Source organism: Mastigoproctus giganteus, chromosome 8 (genome assembly GCF_048544385.1).
Source record: "Mastigoproctus giganteus isolate SK-2022 chromosome 8, ASM4854438v1, whole genome shotgun sequence".
Lineage (NCBI taxonomy): Eukaryota > Metazoa > Arthropoda > Arachnida > Uropygi > Thelyphonidae > Mastigoproctus > Mastigoproctus giganteus.
In genome coordinates, this window is record NC_143582.1 from 220,195,521 (window position 1) to 220,216,827 (window position 21,307).

Here is a 21,307-nt window from a genome sequence, read left to right on the forward strand (position 1 = left end):
TTTACTAAAAAGATTAAAAAAATAATTCCCTTAAACTCTGAAAAATAATCGAAACTAATTTTTAACTTTTGAATATTTCTAGCTTATAAATGTTTAGTAGAATACGAAAATATCTGAACTACTTTACCATGGTGAAGTTTCAGTGCTGAGTGCAATGTGAAACGTATGATTTCACAGAAGTGTTTAAAAAACAGTTCACTTGTAGATGATATGCATTATTTGCCTGAAACTTTATCACCAAGTTCCAGATTTAAATTTATTTAAACATTTCAAATATCTTGAATGATCTAATTTTTTTTTTTATCCTCCGACTTGTAATTAACTGAAAAAAAAAAAATGCATGATGGCAACCCGGAGAAGCTAAATCTTTTCAACTTGGGCACTCAATTAATTCGAAGCTGCTTAGCAGCCATGATATGAGATCACAATGCTAAACGTTTAGAGGCACTTCGAAAGTGTCATGAAGAGGAGGAAAGATAGGATATACACAGTTTGATACGGTTACTGGTGGAGCGAGGGAGCGGGGATAGAACTGTAATCTATTCAAGCTCCTCCATAGGAGTAGCCATTTTCAATGTTTTTAGGCATAATTATCGTACATACCATCGATCAAGAAGTCCATTCTGTGATAGTGCCTTCGTAACCAAATATCGTACACATGCTTTCCCACAATTCCCAAGACAGTAAAGAGTAGCAGCAAACCCATGGTCAGAGCTATAACTACAGCCACGGAAGACATTTTGAATTGATCGGCCGAGTCAAGAATATTACTTTGCTCGGAGACTTTTATTGTGGCTGTAGTCAGTGGTGGTGAAATGATCACCGAAGACAGATTCGAGTATTTTTCCGAAGAGACAGAAGCATAGGTTAATGCCGAAGTGGTTGGTACTGATGTCACCTCCGTGCTGAATACCGAGGTGGACTCGGTTGCCTGGAAGTCTGTCATATGTGATGATAATAGCGCTCTTGTTAGAGTTTCTGAAGAAACTATTTCCGGAGATATTTGTGAAATAGATCCCGGATGTCCTTCGTCTTCTCCAGGAGATAAACTTGTCGAGTTGTTCGTACTTGGAAGAGATGATGTGGGATCTTGAGTAGAAAATAAAGAGTCGCTGAAAAATGTTTTTGTTGATAGCTGTTGGCCGCTACTGCTAGATGTGACTGTTGGAGATTTTAGTTCAAGACTGTTTTCTGTACTACTGCTAGACGAAGTAATTATCGAAGAGTTACTTTTAGGAATATACGTATCATTTTGATCTGTTTGATCGAGAAATATGCTGAACAACTCTGTGTTGTTAGCCTCCACTGCGTTATTCATAATTCCAGTTGCATGGGAAAATTTCGTTGTATTTTCTAAAAGTCCCAGTTCTACCCCTTTTCTGGGTTTTACAGTGGTGTTGTCGTTTTTTAACCGAAAAATGTGATTTACAGGCAGATCGAGAAGAACACCCTTTCTTGGTTTAGAGAAAGTTCCATCACCATGAGCTACAGGGCTGACTTCCTCTTCAGGAGATACTCCTTTTCTAGCAGAAACAGTTCTTGTGCGTTCCTCATGAGTGCCAGAAGATTTTAAGGAATCTTGTTTGTGGACATCGGGTTGTGTCTCATTGTTTAGTGGGTCATGAACAGTTGGCTTTAGTTCGATTGCATTTTTCGCAATTGGTTTAATCCTGAAGGTGATCGTCTCTTGGGACTTCATAAATTTGCAGGCACTCCATGGTGTGCATGAGAAGTGGTAGCAATTCAGCTGCTGCGTCCTGTTGACAGTGAAGCCTATCAGCGTACATTTTCCTGAAAATAAAAAAAATATATCATTTCAGAATGGTTTTCAACATATTATTCTACGCTACAATCCACTTACAAAGTTACACACCTACACTACACAACAAAAAGTATAGAGACAATAATAGAAAGAATGTGGTGGCAGAAGACAACGGTTAATACACTGATGTTCAAAAGCAAGGGAACATATAAAAATCCGAAAAACCGTAAACAAAAGCTCTATTATATTATGACCGAATGTTAGTGATGTTAATTTTCAAATGCACAAAGACTGGACAAAGTTCCTTGCATTTTGCTGCATATAAACATAGCCCCTTTTCTGATCATTCTTGAAGCGAGTTCAAGTCATCCTGAAGGAGTGCTTCTTGGCATTTTTTATCAAGCGCTTCTTGATATTTGGGAAATAGCAACCCCAAAATAATATACACTTGGTTTTTTTTTTTGGTTTTTTTTTATGTAAATCCCAAACACGAGAGGTATTGGAACCTATAGTACTTAGTACCGTGCTTGGGTTGGAGGTTGAGAAGACGAAAGAAGATATTTGTTGACATTAGACTTGAACTTCTGTAGACTGTAATTTTCAGGAAATACGTATGAAGGAAGGTTGTTCCAGAAAACAGCAGTTGAATGAATAAACGAGGCAGATGAAAAGTTGTTTCTGTGAGTTTGAAGTTGGACAGTAAATGGATGTTGGCTGGTGGCGGCCCGTGTTCGGACTGTTATGAAAGAGAGTGGGAATTATAGAAGCCAATTCAGAAGAACAGTGCCCATGGAAGTATCTGTAGAAAAGGCACGCAGCAGAAACAGAACGCCTACGAGACAGCGTGTGGAGAGACTCTGTTAGAGATGAATCATTAATTAACCTAACTGAATGGAATTAAGAAGCCTGAAAGGTTTTGGGGGCACCATCCCAGATTTGGGATGGTGCCCTCGACAATGCTCCCCTCATACACACTACTCTCTCTCTCCCTCCAGTCACTATATGGCAGAGTAGAGGTAGCAAGATTATACACTAGCTGATCTGGAAGCCTCCAAGAGAGTTACCAATAGGTTCGGTCCGGTGTACTAACTAGCGGCCGGCCTGCGAACACTGTTTTAGAGCTGTACCCTCGAAATGTAAGGAATATTGGATCTCGCCACGATGTTCATCATAACCTCAAAAATCAATCATACTGCATGATGGAAGAGATGGGGGAACGGTTGACCGGAACGTAGCTCTAAAGACTAAACATGGGTTCCCCCACTTCAAGCCTCCAATAAGCAAAGTGGTGGTATTGCACCGGTTGACGAGTCATCTACCACCTAGTACTGCCTGGTAACATAGAGGGGCGGTATTCCTCCATGTGGTGTGGACGCCACACCTCGACCCCTGTTTACGTTGGTTCACATCTGTGTGGTCACCCACCATGTACTTGTGCATGGAGGTTATACCCAGGATTACTAACGGTCCCACATCGTGAAGGTGCAAGCAGAGGATTTGGCTGTCACAGACCGTCCGGACTTCGCCGAAATTGGGTCTGCTTGACTTGAGTGTCACCCGAATATTAGTTCCATCAGCGTTTCAGACTCCCAGGTAGCAAGTAGAGCTTGTCTGGCATATCTGAGAGAATGTCTGTGACAACCTCAAGGACCAAGGTTGGGTCGAATTAAAACAGTAAAAGACGACGTGTGTCCTATCGATAATTTATCGAACGATATTCTATAAGGGAGGTTATAATCTCACTGTATAAGACTTCATCTGAAACGAAAAACCAAAAAAAAAAAAAAAAAACACTGGCAACTCGCATGATGAGATCGGCAAAACGGCTACCGTATTTGGAAAGACTTGGATTTAAAAAAAAGTTCTTGTTTATACTCCGGCACAACCACCAGGTCAGTGGAGTTTACAATAAATCAATGAATACAAATGTTAATCGTATTTAGCAGTCACGGGCTTGAATCCCGGTCCGCTCAAAGAGTGTATGCTACTGCACTCGCGTTTCTGACCACTCGGCTGCGTCAGGCCTATGCGGGCTATAAAGCTTGGCAACCAGTCACTTGAGGTTTTTTTTTCATTAATTTATTAATCACACACAATATATAGTCAAGATTATGTACATCAAAGTACATACATGATTTATATACAAGCTATATTTACATATAATTATATGCTCTGTACATATAATTAAACGTGTGTGTGTGTGTGTGTGTGTGTGTGTGTGTGTGTGTGTGTGTGTGTGTGTGTGTGTGTGTTCTTTAATCAGGGTAGCTCCCAGGCATAAGCCCAACTCTACCTTGAAAACATGTAGTCTTTAAAAAGCAGCCTGTATGTTAAATTACCTGGGTCTGATTTTACTGTAACGTAATTCGCGCAGAGGTAGTGGCATAACTATGGTTGATGGCGCACAGGACTTTTTTTGTTGTTGTTGTTTAACCATAAAAATGCGTCGCCCAAATTTGGCGCCCAGGGCACGTGTCCCACTTGCGCCACTACTTAGCGGGGACCTGATTGAGGTTTATAAGTCTCTGACATGAGTCAGTAAAATGAATGAAGTAAAATGAATGCAGAATATTCACTGTTGTAAATTATTCCAGAACTAGGCGCCATAAATTCAAATTACAGGGGAAGAGGTTTAGACTAGATTTTAGAAGTTTTCTTTTAGCCAGCGAGTTGTTGATTACTGGAGCAAGTTGCCTCCTCAGGTACTTGAGGCTGACAGTTTGAAGAAATTTAAGGGTCAACTGGATGACCCTACATGCGGGAGCTAAGCGCATAATTTGTATTTTGTTATCTATTTTTTTTATAATGCTAATAAATATTGTTTCATGAATGTTTCTTAAGTGTTTGAAAATAATTGTAGATATTGTGCATTTGTACGGTATCAATATTACAAAATTGTTGATCAAATTTATTTTCTAACGTCTTTAATGAATATTTTCTGGGTATGTACTCGGGCTAGTTTCATTCTCTTGGTGGTCATTAGCAGAACTAAGTTGTCTTTGTGCGAGAAAATACTTTTTTCAAGGTCACACTCAAAAAAAAAAAAAAAACCTAAGTAAATGTGCTGATTTTCTCCCATAATGTCGGGCTTGCATATGTACTACCCCCTTTGTCTCACAAACCTTCTCACATGTCTGCTTATATATGAAAGAAAATAAATAAAAAAACAGGCTTAACGAGTCACGAAATGGCGTTATGTTTAACATATTTAATAATATTTTACTACGGAAACTAGATAAGGTTTGTTTCGCAGAGAAAACAACAGTTCTTATCAAGCGTACACAGTGCTGAACTTGTCTTCCTAAGTTTGTTAACTTTAATTGTGCTTAAAAACAATGATTATTTAAGTCTGTAGATACGTTAAAATAACCCACAAAAACATACCAATTATTCCTTGCCTCTAAAAACATAAATCAGACAACTTAACATGCTATGTTGTTGAGTTTAATGGATCCGATCGCATCAGATCTCTACTAATGAACAATAATTAGTCGTAATTAACTTACACGCATCAAATTTGAATAATCACATTTAATAATTTACGCAAACATACAAGAATCGAGAAAATTATGGTTTTGCATTATTCTTTTAAGTTTTCTGCAAATAAATGAGAGAAAGAAAACAAAAAACCCGCCGTATATACAGAATGTCAATTAATGAAACTGTCAGAATTAGCGATATGAATTGTAGTTTCAAAAATAGAATATTAACGAACTTGCACTTAAAGAGCAGAATCGTATGGAAAAGTGGCTTTTTCATTGCCGATTTTAAATTAGCGACTGAGCTGTAGAGCATTCTCGGAAACTAGAGACGGCATTGTGAAGCAAATGAAATTACTTGCTATTTACGTGAACCAATTATTCGTAATTAGTAATTCTGCTTTAAATTAATTGCCAGGTACTTTTACGAAATTAACTTTTTTTTTTTTTTTTGTAGCTTGAGGAAAGAATGGATTAAAAGCTGTCAAACATATTGAGTTAGTTTTGATACATACTGTGTTAGAAGTTAACTTGGCAGTCACGGTCAGGCCTCGAAAAATTTGTTCAAGATTGGTCGCCACTTACACAATAATCTCTAGCTGAGGGAATGGAGAGAATAGCATATTGGTAAAGAAAGAAAGAAAAAAAAAAAGCCTTTGTGGGACAGCCATTTACTCATTAAACTGGAGTTTAATTTTTTGTTACAAGGGCTGTTTGATAAGTTTCTAGCCTAACACAGGAGGTTCTGATGTTAATGAGAGTTCAGGCCAGAAACAATTCAGCGGAGCAACAATTCATAGCCAGCCTGATGAATTGCAGCCATGGTAAGAGCCAATATGTGAACAAGTGCATTGTCAGTGAAAAAAATTTAGTTACTAAATTGGTACTGTGTTCCGTTTATTTTTGACATCTATCTTCTGATCTCAGATGTCATGCATGACCTTGTTTTCTGATGGTACTGACTTGGCCTTTTTTGGAGGTGGTGATTCGGCATGTTTCCCTTGTTTTGATTGTGGTTGGGACTTTGCTTGGTAGTAATGAAGCCATGTTTTATTCTTAGTTATCTAACTGGCCAGAAAGTTTTTAGGATCTTCGTGATAACAAACAAGTTGCTTTGTTTTGAATCAAAGACATTTCTGTTGCCTTCTTGGGTAGCACAACTGGTATAACCACCGTCCTCCCCACACCGGTGGAAAAGATCCGAGTTAGAATCCCGTCATTGACGCCAGGAATTTTTTTTTTTTTTTTTTTTTTTTTTTACAACGGTTAATTTAGTCGGTCTGAGCAAGGGTAGTGTGGTTACTATCCTTCTGGAAAGTCATGTTTTTCGTCCAGCAAACCGACCACAGAACACGTGCAGTTTACAGACATAATATATACGGCGCAATATGGCCTAAGTTGCTGATCCGCCTAAAACAACAACCACCAACGTTTCTGATCGAGTGTCAAGAAAGTCAGGGAATCCAACGTGCAGAAACGTAAAATCATACCAAATTCATTTGGCAGAATGTTTTGTACCCATTCAGTTGAGATGCCCTTAGCTTCTACTGTTTCTCTAATAGTTACTTTCTGATCATACATCACGATGTTTGAACTTTGACGTTTTCTGGAGCGGTTGCTATTGATGGACTCCACTGTGCTGTTCATCTTCGATGCTGGTTCGGCCATATTTAAATCAAGCCGCCCAATTTTTGACAGTTTAATATGATGGCGAAGCGTCCTTTAATGTATTTATCATGTGTTTATGAATATTTTTGTTCGATACCCCTCCCCCCTTTTTGAAAAGATATTTTATTATGTCTAGATGTTCAATATTTTTTTCTATTTAAAATTACAATGTAATAATTGCGGACAGCGTTCACTGAACCAGGCTTTTCGTCCGTACGGGACCCGGTGACATAACCAACTGCTCTGATGGGATTTACCATCGGTTAAAATATTTTTGCAGTAAAGCAAAATTCCAGGGAGCCAGGATTTCTTCTCTGCCTTTCAGTCTTCCCTGCTGATGTCTGATATTAGCACTGATTCATCCAAATCTCTCAAGGGTACTCGAGATTTTGTCTGCCCCTGTATTACTACAGGGGTAGACAGAATAATGGAAACACCAGATACGAAAGTAGCAGATTTTGTAATGGCTGTATGACGTATTTATGAACGTGCAGCGATTTTTTTTTTTTTTTTTTTTGTTGTATGCAGTACTGTGAAGGAAAGACGATAAAAGCGGATATTTATTTAGAGGTGATATAACAAGGTACACGAAGAAAATGACCGACCTGTCTGAATTCCAAAAAGGCCAAATTTTTCTAGATGCATTAACGTTTAGCACGTTAATGCATCTAGAAATGTATCGAAAATGATATCCCCGTTCACCTAAAGTTTGGAGAAAAAACCCGGTAGGACGGAATTGTGGCAGAAAATCGAAGCTGACTGGAAGAGATCGTCGACACTGAAAAGGTCTGTAGCCTGAAAACAAAACTGCTGCCTCGAAAATAACTGTAGAACTTGATGTAAGCCTCTGCAATCCAGTTTCTAGCAAAGCAGTTTGGTGAAAACGTCAAAGCTAAAATTTATGGCAGAGTCGTTATTTCCAAGCCACTCGTTACTGATAGTAATGCTAGAAAGAGGATGCAGTGATGTAAGGAGCACAAAAACTGGATACTAGGATTGTAAACGTCATATTTTCACACGAATTATCATTTACAATTTTTCCAACATCAGGAAGAGTTTACGTTTGGCGATTTCCAAAGAAAGCGCATCCTCCTAACTGTCTTGTGCCAGCTATCACACAAAGAAGCTCAACAATGGTTTGGACAGCAATACCTCTTTATTCTCTAGGTCATATCACTCTGAACGGGCGAATTACTACCACTGATTACCATGATATTCTGAGTGACCAAGTTCATCCCATGGTGAAAATATTGTTTCCCACAAACAATGCCATGTTTCAAGATGATAATGTTCCAATACACACGTGTCCAATCTTGGTTTGAGGAACATGAAACTGGGGCTACGCATCTCCTATGGACTGCACAATCACCAGACTTAAGTGTTTTTCAGCCACTGTGAGCCTATGTGGAGAGAAAAGTGAGCCGATATCCTCGCCTTCATCCCTCAAGGAGCTTGAAACATTCCTCCATAAAGAATGGCCCAAAATTTCTTTTAAGACAATTCAAGATTTATTTGAATCTGTTCCGTGTAGAATACAAGCTGTTTTAAAAGCAAAGGTCTGCCTAACACCATATTAGTGCATACTTTTAACTCAATTGTTTCCGTTCTGTTTTCCATCCCCTTAATTTAATGTTTTTTTGTATTTCATGGTACTCTACGCTTTTTCATAATATTCATAACCAACTTCGGTGACTATTTGTGTTTCTTTTTAAGTTTAATGGACAATCGGAAATATCAGACAGGTAATATAATACTGAATAATGAGCACTATTCCTTTTAACGAGATTTCTGTTTCTTTACTGTCAATTTTTTTTTTCTGTTCTGTTTTCTTTACTTCTAAAAATAAAGTACTTGCCATGTTTTCCAGAACAGCAGTCGTCAATACAGGTAAAAACACTATCAGCGTTGTACACCTGAAGCACGTCCACCTGAGCACCATTCCCCGTGGAATCCTGTACATTGATCACTTGACCGAGCAGCCTGGTTGTGCTGCAGTTCTTGGCTGCTATCAGCTGGATACAGATCCCCAGGAAAAGGAAGTACGTTACTAAGATGGTCATGGCTTCCTCTCTAACACAAATAAGAAAAACACTTTATTCTAAATATTTTAGAGAGTTGTAATAATTAATCAGTAACTAATTATAATTACAGTAATTTCTCGTTTAACGCAATTTCGTTATTACGCGATCTATTAAGAAACATTTGCAGTGAACTGGAGAATAATTCGCAAAAAGTTTTATTCACTTTTAATATTATTATTTAAAGCACTGGGAGCGATATTACGCATCTATTTGTAGTATTTTAAAATAATTTCATATTAATTTCTAAAACAGAATATCCATGTGGAAGAAAATTCAAATTTCCATTTTTTTTTTTTTAAAGGTAAGCATTTTCTCGAGCTTTTTTTTATACATATATAAAGAAAGCTCGAGAAAATGCTTACCTCAAAAAAAAAAATAAAATAATCATTTGACGGATTTGTTATCTTTGAAAAAAAATTAAGGCGAAATAAAAAAAAATAAAAAATATTAACTCCCATGTGAGAGATATCCAACTATTTACTCGGAATCTAGAATACAAGATGAGTAACCGATGATCTTGTCACCCTCCCTCCACCCCCCACGCGACCCAAACAGCAGAGTTTCCTTAAGCACTGCACACAGCTATTAAACTGTGTTTAGTGGAATTTGTCGCTTCTTAAGTCAGTTTGATCTAATTTCGCGATATCGTTTAGGCCTAGCGGTGTCCAGTGCCCACTTAGCTGTGGAGATGAAGTAATTATGTTACTTGGAACTTGAATTAATTGACACCAGTTTGTCTAATAATCAGAAAAAGTAATATTAAAAACATTAATTCGCTAAAACGGTGTTTATCCTTACGTAGTGCACTCCTCACGTCCACAAGTTGCCTTGATATTGCCTTTATTTGAATCTGTTCCACGTAGAATGCAAGCTGTTTTAAAAGCAACTGTCTGCCTTATTCACAACGATGCCACATTGTGAACAAGACCCTTAAAAACATCATGTTGTTGATGGAATTCGAACCCAGGTCTTTTACACCCTGTGTTGGGGAGGACTGATTATACAACTGTGCTACCCACGAGGGCACCAAGAGGAGGGGATGGGTTGTTTGTTGACGTATATAGAAATTTGTATCTTATATAGAAAAATATTTTTGTATTTTTCTGTATAAGATCCGTCAACAGACAACCAATTGCAGTCTTACAATTGTCGTATACAGCAGGATTAGCACCTCCCTATCTCAAAAATGGAACATTCAATAAATCATCAATAGACGACCATGGACAGAGTCAAATTACTAGTATCCAAATAAGCTACGTCGAAATAATTTATTCCATCCAGCTAATGATTAACCGTGTCAAAATATCTAACCTGATTAATTAAACTTTAATTTTCCCTAACAAAACTGTGTGGTGTGGCCTTTAGAATAATTTGTATCTAAATGTCCCGCTATTGCATTCTTTACACTGCCTTCATGACTTTTCCTACCACTAAAGTCAAACTGACCAGTTATGGGTGTGTTGACACATCTAGAGACTTTCCTAATCACTCCATTATTACAAAATTAATTACTTAGAGGGGGGGTTCACGTGATTGTTCATTATTATGTTAATGAATTGATGGACACTATACAGTACTATTATATCACGTTGTAGATTTATTGTCGAAATGATACAATTTTAAAGGAATTAAACCATCTTAATGCCAAACTTAAACTGTTTGTGGCTACGTTTCGGGACCTCACTGTTTCCCGTCTTCAAGCCTGTTAACGTGATCCGGGCATGAAGTCTTTATTCTCGTTGGGGTAAACTTAATTTCTTTAGCAAAGTAAAACTGATATTTGGCTTTTCACTTGCAGGTGCTATTGTTGAGTTTTAGGAGCATTAGTGACTAAGCCATTTTGTTCCGTGTATATTGTCTGTAAATTTCGTGTGTTCTGTGGTCAGTTTTCTGTTTGCTGGACAAAAACCGGAGTTTCCGGGTGAATCCTATAGAGAACTGTTGACATCGTATGGAATCTGCAGTTGCCAGAAAGAAACTAAAGACCCTTCGTGAACTTCAGGAAGCCATAATTCGTGTTTGGAACTACGAACTATCAGTTTATTATCTTCAGAAATTTATCTTGTCAATGCCTCGACGGTGTGCTGCTGTCATCAGGGCCAGAGGCGGTTCAACTAAATATTAGTTTGCATCTGGGGAACTTTCATTTTGTTTTTCATTTAAAATGATAAACTGAAGCAAATTGAGGGCTTCTGATAACATTTCAGCCATAACTGTCATGTTTACCAAACTTGTATAAAGATTGCAAATGCTCATTTTGGAATATTTTGAGAGCACCTGTCAAATATTACTTAGCTTTGCCTTAATTATTACTAAATATATCTTTTGTTTATATTTCTATTTGTGATGCTAGTCATTAATGTAACATACCATCGCGAAAAAGGGTTAGAAATGTAAAATTCCTAGGTGATGCACTTTCTTTGAACACTAGTGTATACCTGCCATGCGTTGGGTTCATCCACTAGCAAGAGGGTGACAGCCTCACGTTGCCCAGAACCAGGTGCAGTATCCCATGAATTGTCCTTTTAGTGTACATCTTCATTAATATTTTATCCGAGGGTTTCAGCGGCACCATGTTTTATGACAGGTGATTATAAGATTTTATGACTAAGCCTAGAGGAATATATCCAAAAGATTTCTACCAAATTCAATCAGAGACGAAATTAATTTTTTTTTATTTGTATTTCGTTTCCACGAAAACTCAATTAAGAAAATTTCTCATTGCTACAGTTAATACGTAGTATTGACTTTAGCAATGGTTCACAAGAATAATTTACAATGTACCTAAAAGGGAAATTGCGATAATTAATTTTATCCATTAGTTGATTATTGGTAGTTAGCCTACATGTACAGAGAAGAGCAAATAGAATTTCAACAAGCTGCTGAAGTTGTAGCTATGAAAAAATTGGATTAATAAATAACGCACCTAACTGTGTTTTATTGAATTCCGCGAAAGTTTAGCTCACTTTCGTAGATTTATTTTTTTTTTATATCAGTGCCAGGTAACCGTCAGTATCCTTGATTGTAAAGATACAAAGAGAAATTTATAAACTAATTACGGTCAATGGAGTTCTATCGGAAAAATCAACTCCAATCATGAAATTTTTGAGCGATCTTCATTCAGCGAAAAAATATTGGACAAAGAAGCCAATTTTGAAAATGGTTACCGAGTGTTGATAATGAGCGAAATTTCTGGAAAATGGTCCTTCATTGGCACGCACCGTGGCATTTAGGCTGCACGCCCTAGTGGCCAACTCCAAATGGCAAGAAGAAATTATAGTTTAATTCTAATAATGGCTTCAGCAGGCGGCGCTGCTTTCCTTTATTGCAGGTGTGATCAAAGTTAGTTCTCTGAGGAGCAATCAACGCTTCCGACCAAGTCGTGCGACAAGAGAAAGAGTTCACAGGAAGGCAGAATTTTGTGTGAAAGTTCAGCATCCTGGGTGGCTTAAAAATAGAAAAAAAAAAAAAAAAAAAATTACAGTAATAGAGTAACAAACCACAAATGATTTGAGTGAACATCCAAAAGACGATGTTTAAGTGTGGGTGAGGTTCTAAAACGTGGAGAAGAAAAAAAGAATTTTAGTAGGCGCAGTTTATTGGCAAACTAAATTAAACACTACAGTTTAATTCAACCAAATGACAATTTACTTTTCTATTAGTCAAATAATTATTGTCACTACTCTGAATCCCGTTTGTATTGTTCAAATATAAGTGGTTCTCAAAAAAATTGCACCACCTAATTTTTTTTAGGTTGTTTTTGCTTATATTGGCAGCTAATCTTTTAGAACTAGCTGAAAAAGCTATCAATTGCAGAAAATTTTACTTTTATGCCTTATGGGTAAATATACAATGAAATAAGTACAGGTAGTTCTCGACTTTACGAGTTAATTCGTTCCTAATGTGCGCTTGTAAAGCGAAAACTCGTAAAGCGGGAATTTATTTCCCATAGACATAAGGTTAAAATTAGGGGTTACTTTCTCAACAATGAAATTAGTTAGCTAATTAGTTTGTTTAAACAATGATTGATTTATCGAAAGAAATGAAAACAGCCTGTAAAATCAAGCAAATTATAATAATAGAGAAATTATTTACGACTTACAAATGTTAAAGAATGTTTATTCTTCACCATCATCGACTAAATGTACACTTGTTGATTACTCATTATTGGTTTTGCTCTCGGTTTGTTGCGCAAGGAGTTTTCTTCAGAAATGTTTCAAGAGGCCTTTGTTTCCAAGATAATCTTCTCTTAATTATAAATTTCACGATTGCATTCATAGGCATTTTTTTTTTTTAACGGCACACACCAATTGCAACTAACACGATTCGCGTGGAGTAACAAGTTTACAAAGCTTAAAAAAAAAAGGAATGAAGAGAAGATTCTGAAAATTTATTTATGTTGTCATATGATGGAAGATTTCAGTAAAGGGGAAACACATTTCACCATAATAACATAAACAACCACAATTCCAGCTATCGGTATTTTCACAAATGCAAGAAGATAGTTTGCTACCCGTTTATAATTGCTTGCAGTAACAGAAAAGCCCAATAAACCGGAAAGTGCAAATTGTTTTTGTTTTATGGTTGCGACCTCCAGAAATATGCTTTAGAAAAATATCACAAAGGTGGTTAAAATCGATTCTTATAATGGAACATATGATAACGATGAAAGTGTAGTGCATTTTAATGACTTGAATTGATAACTAATACAATTTACAAGCCAAGCTCACGACCTTTTATATGGCATTAAGGTCACGCTCGTGGCCTTAAAAATGACATTTTAGAGAGATAAATAGCTTAGTTATACACCGAAAATTTCAACCTTCGAGATCTTGAAACAAATTACCAAAAAAAAAAACAATGTGTTATTGGGTTCACATCACGATATTTTAACGATACTATGGGGTCTTTGGAACTGATTAATATCGTGAAGCGTGGTACACTGTATTGTATAGCTATGCACGTGGTTTGTAATGCGGTATTTATGAATCCCGTTTTTGCAGTTAATGTTCATATTTTCGATTTTGTTGATACTTCGGGGAAAAAAACTCGTAAACCCGGGAACTCGTAAAGCGAGAACTGCCTGTACTTTTCTCCAAAATATTTTTTTTTTTTAATTTTTTTTTTCATTACTTCGCTCATACCAGGATGATAGGTAGCTGTATAACGAAAAAAACAAAAAAACAAAAAATGTTCTAATATTTCGTTACTTGGCCCACCGCTTGCTTTGATGATTATTGCACATCGTCGTAGCATCGACTGGATCAAGTTCTGAATGTATTCCTGGGAAATTTCGTGGTACCAAACACGGATTAATGTCTCCCTATCTAAGTGTTTTTGGTTTCTTTTACGTTACTGAAATAACCATTTTGTTCCAAAAATTTCAATTGAATTGAGATTTTGACTATTCCCATGTGTGAATTGATTTATCCTTCAGCCATTTTTGCATCTGTGGACAGTGAAGACAACGCAATAAATAACATTTATTTAAGCAAGAGTGCGAGGTTTCATAAATTTAAAACTTTTGCTAATTTTATGAAGTAGTACTTAAGGTTTGGCTGTACAACATGGGACAGAGTCGTCCTGAAAAATGTAATTAGCAACATCCCCATGGTGACCTCTAAATGTGGGAAGTAATTTTGTCCTTGTACACCTCAGCATTCACTGTACCTTTCACAAATTCCAACTCCTCTATGTGAAATACAGACTGTTTCACTTTGGACACGATACAGTCAGGATGAAATTCTCTTCTTCGGCTAACAGGCTGCCGGCCGTCCGAACGATGCAGGTTGAATTTTGATTCATCAGAGAAAATAACACATCACCACTGATCCTCAAGACCAACCAGCATGCTCTTAAGAGGCTGGGCTTTCAGTTTTTGCGTCGAAAGTGGCTTTCTTCTTGGGCGACGTGCTACTAATCCCGATGGGAAAAGGAGTCTACATAAAAGAAATTGCAGCCATGATCTATCCACTGCATGATAGAAGCCTCCTCAACGATTCATGTTGAGGGAAATAGACCATAATCTGCTACGCTAGTCCAGTTCGGGTTGGCAGATCGACCGTATTTAGCAGTCAGGAGCTTGAATCCCGGTCTACTCAAAGAGCGTGTGCTACTGCACTAACTCTCCTGACCACTCGACTACGGAGGCCTTCTGGGGATCTACATACAAAGGGTACTAGGAAAGTTTTGCAATATGACGCAACAATGAATCACAGGAAGCTGCTTGTTGCTGCATGTTGAGACATGTTCATACGTGCATAGTAGCCGCCGCGCCAAGTCGATGGGCTCAGTTATTCATTAGTAGTGAGAGTGTAAAGTGCTTGCGATGGCATCGTGGTCACGAAATGAGATAAGGACAGTTTTGCGGTATAATTTTGTGCGTGGTTTAACCATAGACCAGTGCTTAGAAGAAATGACTCTTGCACTAGATGATGATTGTCCACATTGTACAACGATATTCAGGTGGTATAGAGAATTCCAAAGGGGAAATTTCACTCTGGAGGATTCTGAGAGGCCGGGAAAGCCACGAATGTCAGTTACGGAGGAAAACGTTACTGCTGTGAGGAAAATGCTTGACGAAAACAGGCGAGTGACCTACCAACAGATAGAGGATACTTTGGGCCTAAATGCACCAGCAATTCGTTTGATTCTGCAAGATCAGTTGCACGTGAAGAAACTTTGTTCTCTCTGGGTGCCGCATCAACTGACTGAAGAGCAGATGACACGACGTGTGACTTGGTGCCGGGAGATGTTAAAAAAGTTTGATAAGGGACAATCTCGGTATGTGAACAACATCGTGACAGGTGACGAGACTTGGCTGTACTATTACGATCTGCCGACCAAGGCTCAAAACAAAGTTTGGGTCTTTGATGATGACGACACACCCGTAATTGTCAGAAAATCCCGATCTGTAAAGAAGAAAATGATAGCTGTATTTTTCAAATCGAGTGGAATTGTGGAACGTGTCATTTTGGACACGCAGAAGACAGTCACAGCTAAGTGGTATACTGAACAATGCCTGCCTAAAGTCATTGGATCTATGAAGAACCTGCGGCCAAAGTCAAGAATGGACACCTGGTACCTCCATCACGATAATGCTCCAGTTCACCGCGCCAAAGCCTGCACTGAATATTTGACCACGACAGGACTGAAACTTCTCGAGCACCCTCCCTACAGGCCAGACCTTGCTCCCTGCGACTTTGCACTGTTCCCGCATGTGAAAATGAAGCTAAAAGGGAGGCGGTTTTCCAGTGATGAGGACCTTCTACGGGCTTGGGACAACGAGTGTGCTTTACTCCCTAGTGAAACTTGGCAGAACTGGTTTAAAGATTGGTTTCGGAGGATGGAGAGGTGTATTGAATGTAGAGGAAATTACTTTGAAAAAATTAAATAAACAAAGCTGTATTGCAAAACTTTCCTAGTACCCTTTGTACTTTAGCAGAACCTGCCTTTACTCCTGTATCCTCTTCCCATGCTGTTTTCAGATCTGTCAATGAGGGTCTTCTGTTTCAGACACAAACCAGAAATTTTTCTTGTCCTACAGAAGATATTCATGGACGTCCACTTCCTTTCTTACTGTTTAGATTTCCAGTTTCTGATAATTTTCGTAATAAGCGTGCCATGACTGATTACAGGTGACTTCTGCAGCTATTTCATGCGTAGAATGTCTCTGCATTCAACGCAGCAGCACCAATTTTCATATGTGGTGTTAATTGTGAATACCTAGCCTCCGTAGCCAAGTGGTCAGGAGCGGGAGTGCAGTAGCACACGCTCTTTGAGTAGACCGGGGTTCAAGCCCCTAACTGCTGAATACGGTCGATCTGCCAACCCGCACTGGACCAGCGTGGCAGATTATGGTTCATTTCCCTCAGCATGAATTGTTGAGTAAGCTTCCATCCTGCAGTGGGTTGATAATAGCTGCACTTTACTTTTTTTTTTACCTAGCCATTGCAATAGCACAGAATACTGGGCTCATAGCATATGCACTCATATGACATATTCAAATTTATACTGCTGCTAGGGTGATGCTATTACAAAATATATAATATACTATATTGGTGAATTTTGCAAGTGACTTAATTTTTTTGAGCACTGTAGCTGAATTAAAAATAGTTGAAAAAAAAAGTGTAAATAGCCGATAAAAATAAAGATAAAAAAAGTAAATAATAATAATAAAACTGTTCACTTGCAAAATGTCGAAAACAATTATTAGATATTTATTATAATAGTATTATTTTTGATTTGGAAAGAGCATGTCTTAGCAGTCTAACTGCAATCAAGTCTCCAATAGTTTAATAATTTTAGTGGTCTTCCGGTGTAATAAACAGAATATTTTATTTATTTAAACTTGTCAACGCAGGGTGAAATTTTAAAAATAGAGACACTAAATCGAAATACAAATTAGAGTCAAAGTAACGAAAATCTTTAGAACTTTTGATCATACTTCTTAGACGTTTGGTGTGACGTGACTAGAAAGTATTTCCATATTCAAACATTGTCCTGCAAAATTAGTTTTGGTTAATTTTGCACCGAGACATCCGAAACCATGAGACAGCTGTACGTTCTATGTTGAAAGAATACTAATAAAAATTTCCTCTTCACTAGATTGGACTCGAACTCAGTATTCTTCCACACAGTGTGGAAAGGAAGAGATCGTAACCATTGTGCTAGGCACAAATTCGGGTGATATGAAATTTTTGGCACAAATTCAGGTGAAACGTATGACAAGAGTTGCTAAAGCATATACTACCTGGCCATTTTATTAAGTACACCTACTCTATTTCATGAAATGGTGCGTTCCTTTATTAATGATGCAAGTTGGTGTGGACATGACATTGTCTTCGTGGTGCACATTTAGGGCGATATCAGTGGGGCAAAATTGATGACACGGGATAAAATTAACCTATCATTCTAGGAATTGTTTCCTGCCATGCCTACCCCTTCCACAGCTGCAATTAAACTATCCACGAATGAGTTCTTCAGGATATGTGCAATGTCACAAGCCCAAAATTGTACAGAAATGTAACCTTTTGTAACCTCTCCAATCACCAAGTCTCACCGTAATTGAGGGCCTTTGGCGTGAGGTGGAACGCACTGTTCGGAGTTCCACCTCATCCCGTACTCAGTTTCTGGTTGATGGTACATCAAACTGTTCATTTTGACAGTACATTGAACTCAAGTTTCTGAAGTTGTGTACTCTAAGATTAAATTTAAAAATAAATTAATCTATTATTAAAAACTGGTCCCCATTAACGTGGCTTTTTGCCAATTGTTTCAATAGCTCGAAAGTATTCGTTATCATTGATAAATTAAATTTCTTTTCTTAATATAATATCTTATTTAAATGCTTCTTTAAATAGTTAATCCATTCCTAATTTAACCTTTCAACTTGATAAAACTTTTTACAATTTCTTCTTGACAAATTTTCGTTTGTTACTTTATATAGAACCAAGTCAGGTTTGAACATTCTTCATTACCTAACAGCTGTCAAAAATCTTTTTTTATTGACTCTTAAATATCGATTAGAACACTATGAAGCCACACCCACGTCTTTTTTGGCAACATCCTCTACCATTTGTCTTTCAATTAATCCCAAGTAATCCAAGTTTGATAAGTTGGATTTCTTTCTGTCCACATGCTCTGCTAAGATGAATTTTTAACTGGAAGTGTTCAACCTAACCAGTAAACAGCTAAAGATATGAAACGTTCTAAAAATAGAAACGACTGGTTTTTACTATAATACAGTGCTAATTTTAAGGTGAAACTAGTTTTATCTTTTTGGCGTCACTAACGTGACTCAAGGTATCCTTGACAGATGTATGTAGCAAGTTTGGCTGTACTTAAAGACTTTGACAAAGGTGAATATTTTACACTACCTTGAATAATAGATCTAAACCGATTAAAGTTTTTGAGCCACACCCGAATTTCTGGTATTCAGCCAAGAATAGATCATTTGACCTGTTGATACAACTTGGTTTTGAGAATATGAAATCGGCTGTAGTCATTGTTGGTAGAAGGGAAATGGGGGTTTTAGCAGCTTCTAATATTAGCTTTGGATCGTTTCACTTTGTCACCGTTATTGACATTGCCGTTAATTATATCTAATAAATAAAAAAAACAGTTGTTGGATTAACGACTTCCATTGATATCCGCGTATTCAATGCTATATTGGAAAGCCCGCAACATATTGTTTGTTTGTTATTTGGTTTTTAGGAGCATTAGCAACTAAGGCCATATTGCTCCGAGATATGCGGTGGTCATTCCCTGACCTTTCTGCATCCTCCGTATTTGGTGGTGACGGGCTCGAACCCCGGTCTAATCAAGAGTGTGCTACGCACTGCTGCTCCTTCCCACCTGGCTACGGAGGCGCCTAGCCCGCAACATATAGAGCGAGAGAGCTTACGAAAGGTAAAGTTTTGGATTTAATTTTGTGGTATTAGAACTGATCATCTTATTTATACATTAATTTCCTATATGCACTGATTAGACACAAAAATAGTATCACTTAACATCCAGTCGGTCTCCATGGGCTCTCATATGTCGTTACATCAGGCGAACTGCAGATAGCCGTTACATGGCCAGAAGGGAATTTCGAATCGGTCTTCTGATCTGATACCACCATCCGATTGAAATATTAGTATTAGTAACGGCCGCATGGTGCAAGAAAGCCTATGGCTTATGCTGCACCAGCCAAAAAAAAAAAAAAAAAAAAAACCGAACAAAACAATGATAAAAACAAAAAAAAAAAAAATAGTAATAAATAAATAACTAAATAATAATAATTAATAAATAAAAAAAATAAAATAAAAAGGAAATTAAACCTATCATCCTATGTGCTTCCCTTACCCGAAAGTACTATCCAGATGACCTTTGAATTTCCCCAAACTGTCGGCCTCTACCACCCATGAAGGCAACTTATTCCAGTAATTTATAACTCGCTGGCTAAAATAGAACTTCCTGCAATCCAATCTAAACATTTCCCCCCGTAACTTGAATTTATGTCCCCTAGTTCTAGCATCATTTATAATCTTGAAAATTTTGTCCTCATTCATTTTACTGATTCCTCTCAGAGCCTTAAACACCTCAATCAAATCTCCTCTAAGGTGTCTAGTTTCCAAACTCTGCAACCCACATATTCGAAGTCTTTCTTCATAAGGACGCCCTTTTGCCGATCTCACCAGGCGAGTTACCCTTCTTTGCACCCTTTCAAGAAGCTCGATGTCTTTCTTCAGGTGCGGTCTCCATACTTGAACACAGTATTCCAAGTGTGGTCTAACATAAGCCTTATATAATGGGATTATCACGTCCCTATCTCTACTTGCAAAAGTTCGATAGATCATCGATAGGACACCATGGGCCTTCCTTGCAACCTGTTTACAATGCTCAGAGAATTTCATGTCTGACCGTATCGTAACACCCAAGTCCCTTTCCTCCAGTACTGGCTTTAGTTGAACTCCACCAAGTGAATAAGTTTTTTTGGGATTACTGTTTCCCAGGTGTAATACCTTACACTTTGTTGGATTAAAGCACATCTGCCATTTTTCTGACCATTCCTGAAGTCTATCTAGGTCTCTCTGAAGAAGCTCAGCTTGACAGTGATCATTAACTACTCTCCCAATTTTAACATCATCTGCAAATTTAGACATCACGCCCTCTATCCCTTCATCAATGTCGTTTATGAAAATTAAAAACAACAGTGGTCCTAATACTGATCCTTGGGGAACCCCACTTCTTACATCAACCCAATCTGAGGAATAGCCATTTATCACAACCCTCTGCCTCCTGCCCTGAAGCCATCCTTCTATCCATCTAAGGATTTTCCCAGTGATTCCAACCTGTTCCAGCTTATAAAGCAACCGCTCATGTGGGACTGAGTCAAAAGCTTTGCTGAAATCTAAATAAACAATGTCGAAATTATTCCCTAAATCCAGCTCGTGAGTGACCCTTTCGAAATAGCGAACCAGATTTGTTAAACATGATTTTCCCTTTACGAAACCATGCTGAGTATCCTTGAGAATTTCAATTCGATCCAAATGATCCTGAATTCCACCCTTGATCATTGCCTCCATGATTTTCCCTACTACTGAAGTCAGACTGACAGGTCGATAATTTCCAACTTCACTTTTAGAGCCACCCTTATGTATGGGAGATACATTTGCACTTTTCCAATCCAAGGGAATCTCCCCAGAGTCTAATGATGCTCGCATAATTAGCCTCAATGGTTCAATGCACTCGCTTGCTGCCTCTCTTAAGATTATAGGGTATATTCCATCAACTCCAGGAGCCTTACTGGTCTGTAGGCTCGAAAGTTTTTT

The 21,307-nt window shown here is 37.8% G+C and overlaps 1 protein-coding gene across 1 annotated transcript in view; it reads right to left on the minus strand.

Annotated features, from left to right (window-relative positions):
• Window positions 1–344: 344 nt before the first annotated feature.
• The window catches only part of LOC150082312 (uncharacterized), a 131,259-nt gene continuing 110,296 nt past the window's right edge, over window positions 345–21,307 (minus strand). Inside the window, exons 2-3 of the mRNA XM_090380138.1 lie at window positions 8,765–8,979; window positions 345–1,791 (exon numbers count right to left, since the gene is read on the minus strand). Coding sequence (XP_090236264.1) covers window positions 581–1,791; window positions 8,765–8,969 — 1,416 coding nt within the window. The 5' untranslated portion in view covers window positions 8,970–8,979 and the 3' untranslated portion in view covers window positions 345–580. The remainder of the gene's footprint in view (window positions 1,792–8,764; window positions 8,980–21,307) is intronic.